This window comes from Heterodontus francisci, chromosome 3 (assembly GCF_036365525.1).
Source record: "Heterodontus francisci isolate sHetFra1 chromosome 3, sHetFra1.hap1, whole genome shotgun sequence".
In the NCBI taxonomy this organism is placed as follows: domain Eukaryota; kingdom Metazoa; phylum Chordata; class Chondrichthyes; order Heterodontiformes; family Heterodontidae; genus Heterodontus; species Heterodontus francisci.
Window position 1 is genome coordinate 28,376,845 of NC_090373.1, and position 23,051 is coordinate 28,399,895.

General features: G+C 42.8%; 1 protein-coding gene across 1 annotated transcript in view; it reads right to left on the reverse strand.

Moving 5' to 3' along the window:
• The window catches only part of strn (striatin, calmodulin binding protein), a 103,838-nt gene that overhangs the window by 18,704 nt on the left and 62,083 nt on the right, over nt 1–23,051 (reverse strand). Inside the window, exons 7-10 of the mRNA XM_068020438.1 lie at nt 12,989–13,130; nt 6,096–6,206; nt 2,625–2,768; nt 2,315–2,451 (exon numbers count right to left, since the gene is read on the reverse strand). Coding sequence (XP_067876539.1) covers nt 2,315–2,451; nt 2,625–2,768; nt 6,096–6,206; nt 12,989–13,130 — 534 coding nt within the window. The remainder of the gene's footprint in view (nt 1–2,314; nt 2,452–2,624; nt 2,769–6,095; nt 6,207–12,988; nt 13,131–23,051) is intronic.

Below are 23,051 nucleotides of genomic sequence, written 5' to 3' on the forward strand. Positions count from 1 at the left end.
ACTTGAATAAAAATTCTCATGATCTCCCCCTTGGTTCTTTTGCCTATTGCCTCGAATCTATGCCTGCTGGATACTGCCTTTCCAGACACAGGAAACAGTTTCTTCTTACTTACTCGATCAAAGAGCTGGCATGGCACGATTGGTTGAATGAAACCTTCTATGTTCTACGGTTTTATATAGTTCAATGAGCCTCTGAAACATTTCAAAATGCTATACAAAAATTACTTTTGAAGTACAGTCACTACCGCAATTGGACAAATGCAGCCAGTTTACACACAGCAAGATCGCATCAACAGCGATTAGATAAATGACAATTTAATTTTTTTCTCTCCAAATATTGATCATAGAATGAATGTTTGACAGAACACCAAGAACCCCATTCTCCAAATTGTGCCATGTGATGTTTACTATCTACCTGAGCAGGTGGATGGGTGTTTCCATTTAATATCCCACCCAAAGAATGAGTTTTAAGTGCTACAACTTTATAAACGCGAATCATTTTTTCCTTTTTTAAAGTTGTTTCTTTAGCTCCTTTTCATTCCAGCCCATTATTTTTGTCCTATGTAATCTGTCCAGCGCCACCCCACACCAAATTAGTCTATTTTACAACACTCTGTTCAGTGACCACTGATAACACCAATAAATTGGGCAAAAATTCAGATGCTCATGCATAAACTGGGGATACTGGCAAGAGTCAGCATGCAGTCAAAATATCAAAGATAATTGGTATAGTTATACCAAATATAATTGTTAGTCAGTCACAAGTAAAGATGGCTCCTGAGTTGGCAGTTCTTTTGTTGTGCTCCTTATGCAGTTGTGAAATTTTGTCTGATAATGGTCCTGTGAAGAGCCTTGGAACGCTTTACCACATAAAAACACTATATAAATGCAAGTTATTGTTCCAAAATGCACACATCTGCTAATGTCAGATCCCCATAAATTACATATCAGCCAAATCAATTTTCCTGGCAGTATTTCCCAATTCTGGAAGGACATCTTTTCAAACTGGTCTTTTTTGGAAACGAAGAACTTGCATCTAAATAGAACCTTACCATACCCGCAGGACATCCCGTTGCATTTCACATCCAATGAATTACTTTTGAAGTGCAGCCATTGTAGTTTTGCAGGCAAAAAGGCAGCCAATTTACACATAGCAAAGTCCCAAAATAGAAAATAAAATAAGTGACCAGTTAACCTCTTTTTATGGGTGGTGATTAAGGGAGGGATGTTGACTGGCAGAGCACCTTGCTGGGATATTCAACATCCATGGAATAGGCAGACCTTGACTGAAGTCTGATCCAAAGAATAGCACCTCCAAGCAACAGAGAACTTCCTCAGTACTTTCATAAAATTCCAAGTTCTGGAGTGGGAATTAAACCTTCTAACTCAAGTCAGTGTTACCAATGGACTAGTGTGACCACCTTTTTCAAGTAACCATCAAAGGAGGTGCTTGGCATCTCCACAGATAGTGATTCATGACGAAAGAAAATGAGACTTGCATTTATAAAGTGCTATTCATGACCACCAAACGTCTTAAAGCACTTCACAGCCAAGCTAGTAATTTTGATGTTCAATTATACTGACTAAAACATTTTTTAAATTGTAAATGCATCTTGCTATAGGAAGTGGGGTAATGCTGCATGTTGAGCTCCCAATGCAATGCCAGAGTGGTAGGGAATGGATTCTTGTTCATAATTACCATCAGTGTCAGCCCTGGCTCAGCTGGTAGCACTCTTACCTGAGTCACAAGGTTCTAGGTTCAAGTCCTACAAAAATCAAGGCCGACACTCCAGTGCAGTACTGAGGGAGTACCATACCGTGGGAGGTGTCATCTTTTGAATGAGATGTTAAACCAAAGCACCATCTTCCTGTTCGTGTGGATGCAAAAGATCCCATGGCATTATTTCGAAGAAGAGCAGGTGTGCTATCCCTGGTCTCCTAGCCAATACTTATCCCTAAATCAACATTACACAAACAAATTATCTGGTCATTATCACATTACTGTTTGTGGGAGTTTGCTATGCGCAAATTGGCTGCTGAGTTTCCTACACTACTTTGAAAGCGCTTCATTGGCTGTAAAGTGTTTTAAGATGTTTGGTGGTCATGAATAGCATTTTATAAATGCAAATCTTTCATTTTCTTTCATCATGAATCACTATCTGTGGAGATGCCAAGCACCTCCTTTGATGGTTACTTGAAAAAGGTGGTCACACTAGTCCATTCTCATATTGGCTGGTTATAAAGCTACACTGTCAGCAGTTCTCGCCTGTACAACAATTTGACATGAATGGAATTAATGGAAATTCCAACTTACGTCATAATTTAGAGGGTCTGCCTCATTCGCAACGGTAAGGCCCGCCAACTCTCCAAGACCCAACGCATTCTCCAGTGCTTCATCTGTACCCATCATAAAGGATTTTCCTGCTCCTGGGGGAAAGGTCAATGCCTCAACTTGAAAGAACAAAATTTAAAATAAACTTCTAGGTCACCAAAAATTTTAATTCAAATAAATTAAATTCAAAATAAATGGAGATTAATATGGTATAGCATACTTATGATTGTTTTAAATAAAAATACATCAATTCACAGTGTTTAAGACTTGCCCAAGCTTTCCTCTCACCTACCTTCTTCTGTCCTGCCAGCTTCATGCTCAGTCAGCCGTGAGTTAGCCAGCCTGGGGGGCGAGTTTACTGAAGACTGCAGTGGAGGGAGTTCATCTACGTCTCTTAAAGTAGCCAACATGTCTTGTAACTTTGATCTATTTGGCCCTGTTAAACAAAAATAGAGCTAAAAGTAATGTTAGATCTTGTATCCCTCTGCCTCTGTAGCAAAGAACAAATTATTTGTACATTTCCAAGTTTGGTCTTAAAATATTGGCTCAATTTTATCACAAATACCTTATAACCAGTAGAAAAGTGAAAGAAAAGTGCATCTTGGGAAAAAAAACCACAGGAAAATGTTTTCATTACATTTTCTATTTAACTGAAATTCCAATCATAACAAATGACCTATGGCTTCTTCATTCTTGGCTTGTAGTTCTATACCTATCTCCAAATGAGCAGACCATCAAACAAGGTAGGAAATACAACTGAACCTTCAAGAGTGTTCCACCAATCAGTTACTCTTTCTCTATCGCAGTGTGCACATAAAACTCCTGCAGGGTGTTGAAGTATATTAAATTTTGCTCGACGCCAGTGCCCAAGGTGGACAGCATGTATGGAAAGCTGATAAAATTATTCTCTTGCTAACTGATGACCACATTGCAATTGTGTATTTGGTTCATATTTTTGCTACCCTTGAAGATATTTAGGGCTGAAGCTATTGAGGAAGCATATTTACATATGAGCAGAGTGCGTTCAAGTCACTCCAGGTAGGATTCTGATCATGTATGCAATGCTTTAGCCACTGCTCTGTCGAATGGCCCATTACTTGAGTATTTAAGTGGTGCAAACGTTACCTCCATTTGTCAGCCATGCCTGGATAACTGTTCTCTCATCAACACTAATCTATATTTTATGGAAAATTAGAAGTTGAATATAGACAATTTTTTTCTCATGATAAATTTCAGACACTGAATTTACACACTTTGGAGGTTTTACCATCTGACAAGCCTAAAGAAAGACTGACTATCAATATGAATGAGAAATTCTGCTTTTCGAGTTGCCCCAGAACAAAACAACCCACCTCTGGGGTAGGTTTCATGAGGAGACTGATTGTGAAGGATGAATGGATAAAGCATTATGAATTCATAGCCGAGACGCCACTCTGCCCAACAAAGCATCATTCCACCTTGTAATAAAAGCAAAATATTGCAGATGCTGGAAATCTTAAATAAAAAAGTGCTGGAAATACTCAGCAGATAAGGTTCCCCATGGTAGGCTCATTCAGAAAGTGAGGAGGCATGGGATACAGGGAAAGTTGGCTGTCTGGATACAAAATTGGCTGGCCCATAGAGGGTGGTAGTAGATGGAAAGTATTTAGCATGGAGCTCGGTGACCAGTGGTGTTCCACAAGGATCTGTTCTGGGACCTCTGCTCTTTGTGATTTTTATCAATGACTTGGATGAGGAAGTGGAAGGCTGGGTTAGCAAGTTTGCCGATGACACGAAGGTTGCTGGAGTTGTGGATAGTGTGGAAGGCTGTTGTAGGTTGCAACGGGACATTGACAAGATGCAGAGCTGGGCTGAAGTGGCAGATGGAGTTCAACCTGGAAAAGTGCGAAGTGATTCATTTTGGAAGGTCGAATTTGAATGCAGAATACAGGCTTGAAGACAGGATTCTTGGTAGTGTGGAGGAACAGAGGGATCTTGGGGTTCATGTCCATAGATCGCTCAAAGTTGCCACCCAAGTTGATAGGGTTGTTAAGAAGGCGTATGGGGTGTTGGCTTTCATTAACAGGGGCATTGAGTTTAAGAGCCGCGAGGTTATGCTGCAGCTCTATAAAGCCCTGGTTAGACCACACTTGGAATATTGTGTTCAGTTCTGGTCGCCTCATTATAGGAAGGATGTGGAAGCTTTAGAGAGGGTGCAGAGGAGATTTACCAGGATGCTGCCTGGACTGGAGGGCATGTCTTGTGAAGAAAGGTTGAGGGAGCTAGGGCTTTTCTCATTGGAGTGAAGAAGGATGAGAGGTGACTTGATAGAGGGGTACAAGATGATGAGAGGCATAGATAGAGTGGATAGCCAGAGACTTTTTCCCAGGGTGGAAAGGGCTATCACCAGGGGGCATAATTTTAAGGTGATTGGAGGAAGGTTTCGGGGAGATGTCAGAAGTAGGTTCTTTACACAGAGTGGTGGGTGCGTGGAATGCGCTGCCAGCAGTGGTGGTAGAAGCAGATACATTAGGGACATTTAAATGACTCTTGGATAGGTACATGGACGATAGTAGAATGAAGGGTAGGTAGTTAGTTTGATCTTAGAGTAGGTTAAAGGTTCGGCACAACATTGTGGGCCGAAAGGCCTGTACTGTTCTATGTTCTATCTGGCAGCATCTGTGGAGAGAGAAACAGAGTTAATGTTTCAGGTCTGTGACCTTTTATCAGAAGTTCTGATGAAAGGTCACAGACCTGAAACGTTAACTCTGTTTCTCTTTCCACAGAAGCTGTCAAGACCTGAGTATTTCCAGCACCTTGTTTTTATTTCTTTACACCTCTGTACTTAAACAAAATCTGTATGTTGCTGTATATTACTTTCACAGTGCTAAGTGGAAACAGAACAACTTTCTTCTATCAGTTCATACAACTGGAAGCATTCAAGCAGGACTGAAACATCAGAACACAGTAAAACAAAAATGAAATTAACTTCTCATTCTACATTCCCTAGACTGCTTAAATAGGAATTCTTCCATCGACTCTGGCTCCATTTTCAGATTTGATACCAATATTTCAGGTCTTCATCACTGAAGATTCAAACCTGCAACAAGAAGGAACCAAACACAAATCCAGAGCTTCACCCTGAGAGTTCCAGAGATGTCTTTCTATCCCACAGATAAACCAGATAAGTCAAAGCACATGCGGGCTTGGGTACCTTGGATCAAGCCATTACTGACATGAATTCTGTTGTCTACAACTTTTACCATTGTTGATAGTTTTATTAAAACAAAATCATTTCATCGCAACATTTTGAAGATTATTTTTGCCAATTACAATGTTGAGACTTATACTGAAAGAAAAAGTTTCCCCACCCAACCAGTCATCCATTCCAGATGAAAAAGGAACAGGCCTCCAACCATGTTAATTATTGACCAAATCATTTTCTAAATTTTTTTTCACTTGCTTACCCTTCATCTGTTAGATGTTTGACTGTCCTTCAGTACACAAACCCAAAATCTATGACTTGAAATAATTTCCAACTTAAGAAATAAATGAAATTGCAAAAAACTAGCAGGCCAATAAGGAAAGGAGATTAAAAATAGCTTCAGGCAACAACTTCAAAAAAAAAAGTTAAACCAATGCAATGGTGTGAGAGAGGATCGAGAGTAGCCGAGTGTGAGCAGATAGTTTTAAAGGAACAGGAAGAGTATCTGAATACTTTTAAAGAGAGTGGTGAAAAAAAGGTTTATGAGCCAAAAGTATACCAGATTTCATACGCACTTACTCTTCACCCCCTTTTTCCCCTTTCGCTCCTTTTTGTATTGCTCCTTGAGTTTGGTTATTAGTCCCTGGTCCACGTCCCAGCTCTCTGGTGTGGGACATACATCTTCCTTGTCTAAACACAGCACAGTGAAACAAATCAGAGATTGCTTTATGGAACAATCCAACTCTTACACCATAAGCAGGGCAGTTCCAACATGTTTATTTAAAAAAACAGCACCACAGCGAACAACTCAGTAGCAAAGTTTGGTTGAAGTTAGAGCTAAACAATTATACAGTGCCATAGGAACCTTTTCAGCAAGGGTTTATTTTTGTGTTTTAATAATCAAAATAAAATTCACTACAATCAAGGTGAGTGTGTTATTTTTGAGTATTCTCAAATTAAGATATCATCAATCAAGCCTCAGCTAACATTTGTTGGCTATTTCAGGGACATGGCAGCCAATCCCATCAGTGGGGAGATGGGACTTGTATACTGTAACACGCATGCATAAGTCACTCATCAGATTTCAGGCAGCAGCTATATGACTCGGCTTTTTACAATCAATATACGAAAGCACCCATGCAAGCCACCTTCAATTCTTTCTCAGGCACTGTTGCCTACTGTAATACTGTCTGCAATGTTGAGTGATGCCTTTGCTTCACACAGTATTACAAGTTTTTGCTAGCACGTAACACCACGTTTACATAGAACATAGAACATACAGCACAGAACAGGCCCTTCGGCCCACAATGTTGTGCCGATCCTTTGTCCTCTGTCAAGGACAATTTAATCTATACCCCATCATTCTCCTTTATCCATATACCTATCCAAAAGCCTTTTGAAAGTCCCTAAAGTTTCTGACTCAACAACTTCCCCGGGCAAGGCATTCCATGCCTCGACCACTCTCTGGGTAAAGAACCTTCCCCTGACATCCCCCTTATATCTCCCACCCTTCACCTTAAATTTATGACCCCTTGTAACGCTTTGCTCCACCCGGGGAAAAAGTTTCTGACTGTCTTCCCTATCTATTCCCCTGATCATCTTATAAACCTCTATCATGTCACCCCTCATCCTTCTCCTTTCTAATGAGAAGAGGCCTAGAATGTTCAGCCTTTCCTCGTAAGACTTATTCTCCATTCCAGGCAACATCCTGGTAAATCTCCTCTGCACCCTCTCCAAGGCTTCCACATCCTTCCTAAAATGAGGCGACCAGAACTGCACACAGTACTCCAAATGAGGCCTTACCAAGGTCCTGTACAGCTGCATCATCACCTCACGGCTCTTAAATTCAATCCCTCTGCTAATGAACGCTAACACCCCATATGCCTTCTTCACAGCCCTATCCACTTGAGTTGCAACTTTCAATGATCTATGCACATAGACCCCAAGGTCTCTCTGCTCCTCCACATGCCCAAGAACCCTACCGTTAACCCAGTATTTTGCATTCATGTTTGTCCTTCCAAAATGGACGACCTCACACTTTTCAGGGTTAAACTCCATCTGCCACTTTTCAGCCCAGCACTGCAACCTATCCAAGTCCCTTTGCAGACGACAATAGCCCTCCTCGGTATCCACAACTCCACCAACCTTTGTATCATCTGCAAATTTACTGACCCACCCTTCGACTTCCTCATCCAAGTCGTTAACAAAAATCACAAACAGGAGAGGACCCAGAACTGATCCCTGTGGCACGCCACTGGTAACTGGGCTCCAGGCTGAGTATTTACCATCTAAGACCACTCTCTGCCTTCTATCAGTTAGCCAATTCTTAATCCAACTGGCCACATTCCCCACTATGCCTCCTGACTTTCTCCATAAGTCTACCATGGGGGACCTTATCAAATGCCTTACTAAAATCCATGTACACCACATCCACTGGTTTACCCTCATCCACTTGCTTGGTCACCTGCTCAAAGAATTCAATCAGGCTTGTGAGGCAAGACCTACCCCTCACAAAACCGTGCTGACTGTCCCGAATCAAGCAGTGTCTTTCCAGATGCTCATAAATCCTATCCCCCAGCACCTTTTCCATCAACTTGCCTACCACCGAAGTAAGACTAACTGGCCTGTAATTCCCAGGGTTGTTCCTATTCCCTTTCTTGAACAGGGGCACAACATTTGCCACCCTCCAATCACCTGGTACCACCCCCGTCAGCAGAGAAGATGAAAAGATCATTGCCAGCGGCTCTGCAATTTCATCCCTTGCTTCCCATAACATCCTTGGATATACCCCGTCAGGCCCGGGAGACTTGTCTATCTTCAAGTTATTCAAAAACCCTATTCATGCCCTCTCTTAGCTCTCCTAATCCCTTTCTTCAGATCCTTCCTGGCCATCTTGTATCCCTCCAGAGCTATGCCTGTGCCCTTTTTCCTCAACTTTATATACGCCTCCTTCTTCTTCCTAACAAGACTTACATGTTAACTGTTTGCATATTAAAGGCTCAAACAACTATTTCATTGGTTTCAAATGGTGCTAGCGCGTGAAAGTCAAAATCATCTGCACAGGCCTTCTGATCACAGTCCACCTCCTGTAAAGACCGATTTGGACCGACATCAAACACGAATGTCAGTAAAATGAACAGATTACCAACACGTTGCCTCCCCACCCCACACACAGTTATCACATCTGTTGATGCCCTCACAGGGAACGCAAGCCTGAATTATATTGTGATTCCACCATTACCTCTAATTTTATTTTGGAGTCATAGAGTTATATAGCACAGAAACACGGCTGGGCCGACCATCAAGCACCGAACTATTCTAATCCCATTTTCCAGCACTTAGCCCGTAGCCTTGTATGCTATGGTGTTTCAAGTGCTCATCTAAATACTTAAATGCTGTGAGGGTCCCTGCCTCTACCACCTCTTCAGGCAGTGTCCCAGATTCCAATCACCCTCTGGGTGAAAAAATGTTTCCTCAAATCCCCCCTAAACCCCCTGCCCCTTACCTTTAATCTATGCCCCCTAGCTATTGACCACCGCCACCACCTCCACTCCCCCCCACCCCCGGCTAAGGGAAAAAGTTTCTTCCTATCTAACCTATCAATGCCCTCATAATTTTGTATACCTCAATCAGGTCCCCCCTCAGCCTTCTCTGCTCTAAGGAAAACAACCCCAGCCTTTTCAGTCTCTCTTCATAGCTGAAATGCTTCAGCCCAGGCAGAATCTCCTCTATACCCTCTCCAATGCAATCACATCCTTCCTATAGTGTGGTGCCCAGAACTGTACACAGTACTCCAGCTGTGGCCTAACTAGCATTCTATACAGCTCCATCATAACCTCCCTGCTCTTATATTCTATGCCTCGGCCAATAAAGGCAAGTACCCCATATGCTTTTCTAACCACCTTATCTATCTGTGCTGCTGACTTCAGTGATCTATGAACAAGTACACCAAGGTCCCTCTGTACTTCCTAGGGTCGTACCATCCATTGTACATTCCCTTGCCTTGTTAGTCCTCCCAAAATGCATCACCTCACACTTCTCAGGATTAAATTTCATTTGCCATTGATCTGCCCATCTTACCAGCCTATCTATATTGTCCTGTAATCTAAGACTTTCCCTCCTCACTATTTACGACACCACCAATTTTCGTGTCATCTGAGAACTTACTGATCATACCTCCTATATTCACGTCTACATCATTAATGTACACTACAAAGAGCAAAGGTCCCAGCAGCAACCCCTGCGGTACAGCACTGGTCACAGGTTTCCATTTGCAAAAACAACCCTCGACCATCACCCTCTGCCTCCTGCCACTAAGCCAATTTTGGATCCAATTTGCCAAATTATCCTGTATCCCATGGGCTCTTACCTTCTTAACCAATCTCCCAGGTGGGACCTTATCAAAAGTTTTACTGAAGTCCATGTAGACTACATCAACTGCTCTAACCTCATCTACACATCTCGTCACTGCCACGAAAAGTGCAATCAAGTCAGTTAGACACGATCTCCCCCTGACAAAGCCATGCTGACAATCCCTGCCTCTCCAAGTGCCCCTCAGAGTTTTTTCCAATAATTTCCCTACAACTGATGTTAGATTCAGTGGCCTGTAGTTACCTGGTTTATCCCTGCTACCCTTCTTGAATAATGGTACCACATTCGCTGTCCTCCAATCCTCTGGTACCTCTCCTGTGGCCAGAGAGGATTTGAAAATTTGTGTCAGAGCCCCTGCAATCTCCTCCCTTGCCTCATAACAGCATGGGATACATCTCATCTGGGCCTCAGGATTTATCCACTTTTAAGCCCGCTAAAACAGCTACTACTGCCTCCCTTTCAATGCTAATTCGTTCAAGTATATCACAATTCCCCTCCCTGATCTCTACACCTGCATCGTCCTTCTCCATAGTGAACAGAGATGAAAAGTAATAATTTAAAACCTCACCTATGTCCTCCGGCTCCACACACAGATTGCCACTTTGGTCCCTAATGGGCCCTACTCTTTCCCTTAATATACTTATAAAACGCCTTAGGATTTTCTTTTATCTTGCCCGCCAGTGTTTTTCATGTCCCCTCTTCACTCTCCTAATTACTTTATGTACCCCCCTACACTTTCTATACTCCTCTAGTGCCTCTGCTGTTTTCAGCGCTCTGAATCTGCCATAAGCCTCCTTTTTCTTTCCCCTTATCCAATCCTCTATATCCCTTGTTATCCAGGGTTCCCTGGACTTGTTGGTCCTACCCTTAACGAGAACATGCTGGCTCTGAACTCTCACTATTTCCTCTTTGAATGACTCCCACTAGTCTGATGTAGACTTTCCTACAAGTAGCTTTGGCCAGACCCTGTTTTATCATATTGAAATCGGCCTTCCCCCAATTCAGTACCTTTATTTCCGGTCAATCTTTGTCCTTTTCCATAACTACCTTAAATCTTGGGGAGCTACGGTCACTATTCCTGAAATGCTCCCCACTGACACTTCTACCATTTGTCCGGCTTCATTCCCTAGGATTAGGTCCAGTATTGCCCCTTCTCTTGTAGGACTTTCTACATGCTGGCTCAAAAAGCTCTCCTGTATGCATTTTAAGAATTCCCCCCCCCCCTTTAAGCCTTTTGCACTAAGACTATCCCAGTTGATATTGGGGAATTTGAAACCCACTATTATTACCCTATTATTTTTATACCTCTGAGATTTGCCTACATATCTGTTCGTCTATCTCTCCCTGATTGTTTGGAGGCCTGTAGTACACTCCCAACCAAGTGACTGCCCCCTTTTTGTTTTTAAGTTCTACCCATATGGCCTCATTTGAGGAACCTTCTAAGATATCATCCCTCCTTACTGCAGTAATTGACTCCTTGATCAACAGTGCAATGCGACCTCCTCTTTTACCCCCTCCCCTGTCACGCCTGAAGATTCTATACCCTGGAATAGTGAGCTGCCAGTCCTGCCCCTCCCTCAACTATGTCTCTGATAGCAATAATATCATATTCCTATGTGCTAATCAACAGCCTCAACGTGAGCAATTTATTTAAGTACACTGCGCGGCTACTTTAATTTTTTTTGCGGCTTTGCATGTACAGTAATTTAAAGGGCCCGACTTGTGCGAGGCCTGCGTGGGGTTTTTTGGGTTACTGTGCAGCCGCAAGGCTTAGAGGAAACATTGGACTCCACAGCCCAAACTCAAATCAGTCACATGACCAACACAAGATATTTTTCACTGAGACTACTTTCTACCATCTGTTCAACAATTCATTCCCATCTTCAGTCACACTTTTGCTACTTCTCACACTTGGCTCTGTTGTCCAAGCTCAGCTAAAACAATGCTTCTCACATCCTGCCGCACACTAAAATCTATCCTGCCCATCATCACCTCTAAAGCAAATTAGAAATCCTGTCCTCACCTACAAATGCCTCCATGGCCTTGCCCTCTGCTAGCTTCACAACCTTTCCAGTTCCATGTTCTATCCTGGGCCCTTCAGTGTTCTGGCTCCCATCTTTCTGAGCATTCTGCACCCTCCACCATTACTGGTAAAGGAGTAGGCCATGTTGGCTCTACTCTAACACTTTCAAACCTTGATCTGTTCCCCCATCACATACACCATCCTTCATGGAACCCCCTCTCAACACACACATTTCACTACCCTTGTCTTAATTTATACAACACAGGACCACATGCAAGCTAAATAGTGGAAGCAATATGCAATCGACAGAGCTAAAGCAATCTCACAACCAACAGATCAGATCAAAGCTCTGCCTACAGTCTGGCAACATACAGTCATGAATGGTGGTGGACCATTAAACTAACTGGAGCAGAAAGCTCCACAAACCCATCCTCAATGATGGTTGAGCCCAGCACATCAGTGCAACAGACAAGGCTGAAGCATTTGCAAACACACACACACTTTTCCTTCCTGTAAAATATTTTCCTTTTTGCATTCCATGGAAGTACTTGTTTTTTTAAAACCATGGAGTAAAGTTACTTTATTTACTTTCGTTTCCAATTAGGAAACCCAAAATTACAAGCAACAGGCAAATCAGGCAACCTTTGCTTGTATCATACAGTAAATATACTGTACATGAATAGAATTTATGCTTTTTTTCAGAATGGCAACTGTGACTAACACCCTAGTTTTTTTTATGTCAACATATTCACCAACTCGTTGAGTTCCTAGTAACTTGAGATGATCCAAAAGTTACAAACCAGACTGTTACACCAAGAAGGAAAAAGTTAAACCAAGACGAGCTGACAATTTCTGTTAGAAAGACATGTGCCTACATCTAGTTTCTGCAGATACACGTCAAAGAATATTTAAGCTTATTTTTTACCTTCATTTTTGTGACTAATCAAGAAAACCATCTAAGCTGAAGAGTGGTTACATTTAATGGACCCCTCAAATGTGCCACAATTTTTGATACTAGACAAGATTTTAAGAGCAAGTGAAACCAATTGTCTGATAACAAGGTATTGCGAAATTTTACCCCATTCTGTTCCATCGCCTGCACTTCTTGACTCTCCTGCTCCTTCGCCATCTTCTGAAGTTCCTAAGAAATCAAACTCTCTCAGCGCTTCCTCAGTGTCCATTTCTTCCGTCGGATCAGATGACACCCCTTTGTTAACAAACTGTTTAAAAGATGACAATTCATGCAATGAACTAGAATGGTCATTATACTGCATTACATTAAATAGCAACCAAGGTAAACCAAGCAAATTGGTATACGATTGCTTCAGCAGCCCCCTATAAAATCCACATTGTGGAAATAGTTGACAAAAACATTGCCAGAAGTATTTTTCATCATTACATCAGATTTGAATATGATGGCTACTGCAAAACACAATCATGTGCAGTATACTTTCATAATAAAGGCATGTTCAGAGATTAGTTTCTAAAATTAAGTTTATTTACAGATAGTACGCAAGTGTGCAACTGCACAGTACTATATGTCTTACATTAAAAATGTGGAATGATCTCAGCATTCTAACAGTATTAACCCTGCATGTGGCAGTGTGAGCATAATGTTCGAGTGGCAGAACCATTTACGGCACAGAAGGAGGCCATTATGTGACTTATTATCTTAATTAGGGCTCAATATTTTGTGATAGTCAACTACTGTTCTGCTTAGTTTCAACTTTCACTGCATTTCTTAATACTCACCACCAGACAGCATTTACCAGCCAATATTTTGGTAAAGATGAGTAAACCAAAGTGTGTTTTTTAAAACTTTGCCCCCAGCCCTTCACTCTTCCCTTTCTCCTCCTCACTTCCAGCCTCTCTCTCTTCCTTCCAGTCCCGTCTCCCTCCCACCCTGCTTGATCAGAGTACTACAGTTGATCCTGACTACCTGTATGCAAAGTCACAGAATATCAACATAGTAAAGTCAGAGTCATTTACTGCAAAGAATGAGGCGATCAGGCCCATCGAGGCCATTCTGGCTCTCCACTGAGCTGTCGCGTCAGTCCCACCCCACCCCTGCTTGATACCGGTTGCCCTTCAAGTTTATTTCCTTCAAGTGGCCATCCAATTCCCTTTTGAAGTCAATGATGGTCTCCGCTTCCACCACCCTTGGAGGTAGTGAGTTCCACATCATTACCAACTGCATAAAAATGTTCTTCCTCCTATTCCCCCTGCATCTCTTGCCCAAAACCTCCAATCTGTGTCCCCTAGTCTTGTACCATTAGTTAATGGGAGCAGTTTTTCCTTGTCTAACTCATCCAACCTGTCATAATCTTGTACACTTCTATCAAATCTCCCCTCAATCTCCTTTGTTCGAAGGAGAACACCAGCTTTTCCAACCTAACCTTATAACTAAAATCCCCCATCCCTGGAACCATTCTGGTAAATCTCCTCTGCACCCTCTCAAGGACCCTCACATCCTTCCTAAAGTGTGATGACCTGAACTGGATGCAGTACTCCAGTTGGGACCTGACCAGAGCTTTATAAAGGTTCAGCATAGCTTACTTACTTTTGTATTCGATGCCTCTATTGATGAAGCCTAAGATCGCATATGCTTTACTAACCACTCTCTCAAAGTGTCCTGCCACTTCAAAGATTGATGCACATGCACCCCCAGGTCCCTCTGTAGAACTGTGACATTAAATATATATTGCCTTTCCCTATTCCTTCTGCCAAAATGCATCACCTCACATTTGTCAGTATTAAATTCTGTCTGTCCATTCTGCTAGCCTATGTCCTGCTGCAAGCAGTTCATATCATCCTCACTGTTTGCCACACCTCCAAGCTGGGTGTCATCAGCAAATTTTGAAATTCTACTCTGTATTCCAAGATCCAAGTCATTTATATATAGCAAAGAAAGCAGTGGTCCGAATACTGACCCTTGGGGAACACCAATGTCCATCATCCTCCAGTTTGAAAAGCAATTATTTACCACGACTCACTGTTTTCTGTCCTTAAGCCTTTTTTGTTCAAATCTAACTAGACACTGACTCTCCTATTCCATGAGCCTCAATTTTGTTAACCAGCCTTTTATGTGCTAACTTATCAAACACTTTCTTAAAATCCATATAAACATCATCCATCATATTCCCTTCATTAACCTATTACTTCATCAAAAAATTCAATTAGATTAGTCAAGCATCTGCTTTTTACAAATCAGTGCTGGCTGTCCTTAATTAACTCAAACCTTTCCAAGTACCTGTTGATTTTTTCCCTGATTATTGTTTCTAAAACCTTACCTATCACTAATGTTAAACTAACTAGCATGTAGTTGCTAGGACTGTCCTTACACCCTTTCTTGAATAAGGGGGGTCACATTTGCCACTCTCCAATCGTCTGGCACATCCCACATATCCAGAGAAGATTAGAAGATTATGGCAAATCCTTCCGCTATCTCCATCCCCACTTCCTTTAGCAACTTGGGATGCAAGCCATCCAGACCAGGTGACCTATCTCCCCCAAGCATAGCCAGCTTTTTAGTACCTCCCCCGTCTCAATTTTTACCCCATCTATTGCCTCTACTCTCTCCACTTCTAACAATATGTTGTCAGATTCCAATTCCTTAGTGAACACTGCTACAAAGTACTCATTCACTATATTAGCCTTGCTTTGCACCTCGAAGCATAGACTACCCTCTTTGCCCCCAATAGGCCCTATTCCACTTCTTACTACCTGCTTACTATTTACATGCCCTTAGAAGATTTTTGCGTTCCCTTTTATGTTGACTGCCATTCTATTCTCATGTTCTCTCTTTGCCAGTCTTATTTTCTTATTCACCGCTCCTTTCACCTTATTGTATACTGCCTGGTTCTCACCTGAAGCATTCTCCTGACATGCATTATACACCCTCTTTTTATCATAATCTCTATCTCCCTTGTCATCCAGGGAGCCCTGATTCTGGTTCCCTTACTTTTCATCCTTGTTGGAATGTACCTAGCCTGTACCTGAAGTATCTCTTCCTTAAATATAACCAATTGCTCCGTTACAGCTTTGCCCATCAGTCTTTGGTTCCATTTTTACCCTGACTAGATTCCTTCCCATCGCACAGAAATTAGCCCTCTTCCAACTTAGACGTTCTACCTTATTTCGATCCTTCCTTGTTTTTCTGCATTTCTAGTCTAAACCTTGTGTTATGATCACTTGTATCAAAGTGCTCCCCGAGAGACACTTGATCCACCTTGTTTTCCCAGCACCAGACTCAAAGTCTTCTTTCCAGTTGGGCTGAGAACATACCGATCAAGGAAGCTCTCCTGAACACATTTCCGAAATTCTTTCCCTCCTTACCCTTTACTCTAAAATTATCCCAAATCGATATTTAGGTAATTAAAGTCCCCCAATATCACCACTCTACAGTTCTTGCACATCTGTGATTTCCCTGCAGATTTGCTGCTCTATTTTTCTCTCTCTATTTGGAGGCTGAAAGAATACCCCCAGCAGGATTATACCCTTTTTGCTCCTCAACTCTAACCAAATGGATTCTGTCCTTACCCCTTCAAGGACATCCTCCCTTTCCAACACTGCAATGTCTTCTCTAATCAGTACTACCACCCCACCTCCCATTTTTCCTTCTTTATCTTTTCTGAACACTTTATGTCTTTGCATATTAAGCACCCAGTCCTCACCATTTTTAAGCCACGCTTCCATTATTGCCACTACATCATATTCCCATACTGCTATATGTGCTCGCAGCTTATCAACCTTATTCACCATGCTGTGCGCTTTGACATGCATGCACTGTAATCCTGTCTTTGCATTCCTCGTAGTCCTTCTCAGTCTGCTTCCATTTAATACAAAACTGCTCCCTTCTCTAGTACTGTCTAACATGTTCACATTATGCACCTTATTCCTCTTTCCTGCTTAGATATGCTGGTGCCCACCCCGTGTCAATTTACTTTAAACCCTCCCCAACAACACTATGAATCTCCCCGCAAGGACATTGGTCCCAGTCCTGCTGAGGTGCAACCAGTCCTTTTAGAATAGGCGCCTTCTGCCCCAGAACTGGCCCCAATGTCCCAAGAATCTGAAGCCCTTCCCTCCTGTACCATGCTTCAAACCATGCATTTATCCTCCCTATCTATTTCTACTCAATAAAATTCTCATCAAAAATCCATACATAAAAACCCAGAAATATTGTACAGTAATTATACTCTAAAGCATCAGGTTCTCACTTAGCAATCAAGTATTAAACAGGCCTATATTGTTTCTGCTTTTCCAGTCCTTGCCCTTCAATATTAGCCGTCCTTGCCAGCTAGGAGGTTAAGCCACAGGATGAATCGCTATCAGTCCATTGCAAGATGTAGGGCTGGATTTTACCAAGCCCACAACGCCTAGCTCCGTGGCAAGGGGAAGCCAGAAAATGGTTCTGGCAGCGGTCCGCCATGAAGGCCGACACCGGGAGGGCCTGGCCCCATCCTCCCAGTGGCAGCGAGGCTCCCTGACAGCCACCACCCCCACCCCCCCAGGCTACTGGGCGACGGGATACAGATTAAAATATGTAAATTAAACAAAAGTTACAATACACCTACCTGGGATCTTACGGGCTCGCCGCGATCTTCAATCCCCCATCCGGGGAAAGCTGGTGCGACACTGGTGGGGAAGGGGGAAGGAGTTCATATTTCCTGTTTGGGGGGGCAGGGGAGAAGACGGGGTCAAATAAACGTAATGGGTGTTGGGGATGGTGGGAAGGGGTGAACTTTAAACTTTATGCAGTCTGGGGGTCGGGGGCAGATCAGATTTAAAAGATGTGCGTTTTGTTTTGGTGGTGGGGGGGTGGAGGGCAAATAGTTAATGTAACTGTAACGGGGGATTGGGAAAGGGGCGTTAGAAACTTATTTCAAATTTTTGGGGGATACTCCTTTACAAATTCAAATTGACTGGCAGGGCTGTTTGCCCTTTAAAAATGGCACCAGCACCTGCGGACAGGCAGCTGATGCCATTGCCGGGGACAGACAGCTGCCCCCTCCACGTGATTGGGGCGGGGGGGGGGTGGTGGTGGTGGTGGCCACCCCGGCAATATGAATGAGTCTCCGCGCGGGAGATCGCGGTGGCTCTTTGGCAGGTGGGCCGCCATTTTGTAAGCTCACCGCCGACATTGGTGGCGGGCTCTTAAAATCCAGCCCGTAAGAGTCTCCAAGCTCTCTACCAATGCCTTGGTTACTGGCAACTCAATCACAAGGGAAAACAATTTACTGTGACCCTTCTTTATAACTGCATCCACTGACTGTGTCCTTGTGCTATGATCTGTGTGTCGGTCACTACTGATCATCTGTCACTAATGCCTCAAAGTCCTCTTCGGTGGGCACGTCAAACAATTCCCAAAAACACTGAGGATTTCAGAGCTGTAAACATCAGCTACTAGTTTCTTTGGTTGCAAGCTACATAATGTCAGCTGCTCTTTAACACACTCACTTTGCTGCAGCATTAGTGAAACATCAACCTTGCAACAGGCAACAAGGTCCACAGCAAATTTAGAGGTCCAACTGTACCTCTGATCTGGTATTGCAGCCACGTAGCACTTGAGACTGCCTAATATTTCCCATCAATTTCTGATGATGCCCCTATAACAAGACATTACCTCAAAGGTTTCAAACAGCGGTAGAGAAAGGCACGAGCTGAACAGGCCAGAAATCTCCTGATAGGAGGCAGCACAAATGCTTAGCAGCAGGAGACTCAGCACCATTCTATAGGCCGCTTCCTAGTCTGGTGTTTCACTGAAGCCTCAAATAGGTCAAAGGTCACACATCCCTGGCGGAGTAATGACAAACAGAGCAGAATGGAAATAGTATTTTCCCCCTATGACAAAGGGTCTGATTTGGTCTCTGCCCTCTATGTTGCTGCACAGCAACTTAATCCTTGTTAATATCGTAATCTGGAAAGAAGTATGGTCATGACAGCACACACTGAGAAGCTGGTCACTCTGACATTTAAAAAGTCCCTTCCGCTGGTTATTCATAACATGTGGATACAGGTGGCCTGTTTCATCACAGGTATCTCTTTTGTACCATAATACCACTTCCACCTTGTGATCCATTAGTGCCCTGAAAGAACTTGCCACAGCAGAGCAACTGGTCTAACCTCCAGTAGCAAGCCATTAATTGTCAGACTTTGAATGTGTACCTTGCAAAACCAACACTACAGGACCTCACTCAACTATACAGAAATGACTGTGTCTGAATCGGCTCTGTTATTGAGTATCAAAAAAAAAGCTAGTGCCAAACCATTTTATAAACTCACTTGTTTCCTCTGCATTATTTCTATCTTCCTTCATTAAAAATTGCCTTTGAATGCCATTTCTGATTGCCATCATCACTCATCCCTTGATCCCTTATTCTTGCAAAACTAGCACCCCATCTCCAACCTCCCTTTCTTCTCCAAAGCCCTTCAACTTCTTGTCTCCTCCCAAATCTATACCCAACTACCCAGCAACTCTGTCTGAATCCTTACAATCAGATTTCTGTCCCTGCCTCAGCACTATAACAGTCCTAACCGGTCAAAAGGAACTGAGCTTGTCCCCCTCCTCTCCCTCAGCTACAACTTCCTCCAGCTAAACAGGATGACTAAAATCATCATCTTCAGGCCTGCCACAAATTTGGCACCAGACCCAACTCCCAATGTTTCAGGTTTTCAACCTGTGTGTCCTATTCTACTTCAAGCTAAGCTTCTGATCCCATATCATTTCAGTCACAAAAAAAACACAAAACTTCCATTTCCATATTACCACTCACCTCCGTCCCGACCTCAGCTCCAGACTCAACTATTCCAAAGCCTTCCTGGTCAGCTGTCCATCCTCCATAAAGTTCACTCATCCAATACTCTGCTACCAGTAACCTATCATACACCAAATCTTTATTATCTATCACCCTGTCCTTGATGACTGACATGGGTCATCCTAATCCTAATGTTCTTGGTCTCGCCCCTCTCCAATTCTGAACTCCGATCACCCTCCGTTCCTCCCCCCCACCCCGCAACAAATACTTCTCTCCTCTGGCTGTGGTTTCCTGCACATTCCCCTTCCCTATCACTATCGGCCAACTACACCGTATGCTCCAATTCTCTTCCTACACCCCTCAGCCTCCATGCCTCCTCTTCAAAACCTCATCTTTAATCAAACTTTTGGTCACCCCTCTAACAGTTCTTCCTTTGAGTTGCATCTATTTTCTTGATTATGCCCTAAAGTACTTTGAAGCATTTTTCTATGTTAAAGGTACTGCATAAATTCAATTTGTTGTTGTTTTCACAGGACAGTGTACATACAATATATGGGGTAGTCAAAAAAAAAAGTTATATCAGACACCAAAAGTGCTCTTGGGTCATGTTATCTCATCTTAACTAGGCTGTATCCACATGTACACGGATGACATCCAGCTCTAACTCACCAAGGTCTCTAAATTATCAGACTCCTTGTCCGACATCTAGTGCTGAATGAGCAGAAACTTCCTCCAATTAAATACTACAAAGACTGAAACCATTGTCTTCAGACCCTGTCACAAACCGCTCCCTAGTCACCAACTCAATCCTTCTTCCTGGCAACTGCCCGCTGCTGAACTAGACTATTTGTAACCCTGGTGTCTATTTTGATCCCGAAATGAGCATCCAACCGCATACCCGCCTATTTCCATCTGCGTAATAGTGCCTTATTCCACCACACTACCCCCACACAGCAGTTCATCTGCTGCTGAAACACTCATCCATGCCTTTGCTACCTCCTGATTTGACATTTCTAATACACTCCAAGCCAACCTCCCCCATTTTACTCTCTGTAAACTTGAGCTCATTCAAAGCTCTGCTGCCTACATCTTTACTCACACCAAACCCCATTTTACAATTCTCATCCTGGTTTTCAAATCCCTCCATGGCCTCCCCTCTCCCAATCTCTCTAATCTCCTCCAGCTAGTCTGTCTGACCAACCTGCCAAGATATTTGTGCTCCATCAATTCTGCCCTCTGGAGCTACCGCGATTTTAACCACTCCACCATAGTTGGCTGTGCCTTCAGCTGCCTGGTTCCCAAGCTCTGGAATTCCCTCCCTAAACTTCTCTGTCTCTAACTTGCTTTTCTCCATTAAGACACTCCTCAAAACCTACCTCTTTGACCAAGCTTTTGGTCATTTACCCTCATAGCTCATGCAACTATCATATTTTGTTGTATTATGCTCCTGTGAAGCTCCTTAATGCTTTATTGTGTTAAAGGTGCTCTATAAATACTCGTGATTGTAGTATTTCTCCTGAACAGATTTAAGTTTAAAGCAATTTTTGTGCAAAGTCCAAAACAGGAAAAACTCTTCCACACGATAGCACAAGGAATATTTCTGAAAAGCGAATTTGTCATATATGCTGTCTACTGCATACAATTCCAGTTCATTGTTCAGTATTATAAGCTTCCACCACAGCAAGTGTGTGCGCATGCATAATGCACAGTGTGTGAGAGAACATTAATCCAAGTGTAATAAAGCACACCAAAAGTCACAGTTTGGCTGGGTTATTTTTTGTGGGGTTGCTTTTGCAAGTGATGAATATGTTGTTTAACTAATGATGTGGAGTGTACTGGTGGGTATGTATATTTTGATTGGTTGTTTAGTAAGTTGTCTATATTTACATTGACCCTCATTTAACACAAATTAATCAGCATCATAAGAGAAAGCAAGTGGGAAGGCTTTCGAACTGGAGAAGCCACCTGAGTGAATAGTGAGTATGGCCTAAACTAGAACTTAGCACCGAAATACAATTGCTTTAAAGCTACTTTTATTTACTGTATTTTTAGGCAACTTAGTAGCGCAATGGAAGCAAGCATTGCATAGAACTTGCATGATGTGGGAGTGTACAGGGCAGGTACAAGTTCCTCAAGGCAGGCTCAATAAAGCAAAATTGACAGATTGAGAAACTGTTAGAGGCACTGTGTACTACAGATATAATTGCTGGAATGAAGCATTGCAAGTGATGAACCCACAATTAGAGAGTAATAACAAGGCTGAGCATGGGAAGTTGATCACCTGCAGTGAGGAAAGGAGGACTCTGGTGAAGACAATACTGGAAACTCAAGAGGGTCTGAAGTTTTGTGATAGCTGCTTAAGTACTCATGTTACAGACAAGGACACTGACTCCTGGGAAGGTGATAACAAGTAACACTACTAAGCAAAGGGTGAGTCAGAAGGGACTGGAGTGAAGCAGAAGAAAAGGTAAGCAGTAGTTGAAGATCTATTATTCAAGTGGAATGGCAGCCTTCCCTGTAGATGTTACCTGAATGAGGCGCTGTATGAGGGTAAAGGACAAAATAGAACCAGTGGGAAAGATTCTGGGAAGTGAGAGTGAACAGCTTGAAGTTGTGATACATTAGAACCAATGACTCAGGAAAGAGCAGGATGGAAGTCTCCAAATGAACTTGAGGAGTTAAGTGCCAGGTTAAAGAGCAGGGCCTCAACAGTTGGAAGCAAAGAATTACCCCAGGCCATATGGCACTTCATTCAGAGAGGCGCAGACCAGATACAACAACAGCTCAGTGGAGGGGAAGCAGTTTCAAGGTGATTTTGTTCAAGTATTTAAGATATTCAAGGGAATATGTAAACTGGATTGTAAAATGATGCGCAAAAGTAACACCAGCTCTAGGATAAGGAAACATAACTCCGGTTTTAGTACAGAAAAAAAGTCATTTCCCAATTATGATAATTTCTTCATGCAAAGGTGAACACATGGAACAACCTACACAGGGAGGTACGGCAAACACAGAAATTTATAACTTAAGAGGGTGTAGAATAAATTTTGGGCAGACTCAACAATTGAAGGTTATCAGAGATAAAGTGGGGTTAGAAGCCTGACCTTTGGAAACTGTCTTTTCTGGTCCTGTACAGTCCTAAAGGAAATTCAGATGTAGAGGAGGATGTGGATGTAGTTAATTATGTCTGATCACGAATAGCTACAATTTTTGTAAACTTGATGCGGTGACTGTGGTGGAGGCAGATTCAATGGTGGCTTTCAAAAGGGAATTGGATAAGCACCTGAAGACAAAATTTGCAGGGGAGTGGGACTAGCTGAGTTGCTCTTGCAGAGAGCTGGGATGGACACATTGGGCTAAATGGCTTCTTTCTGTGATGTAACC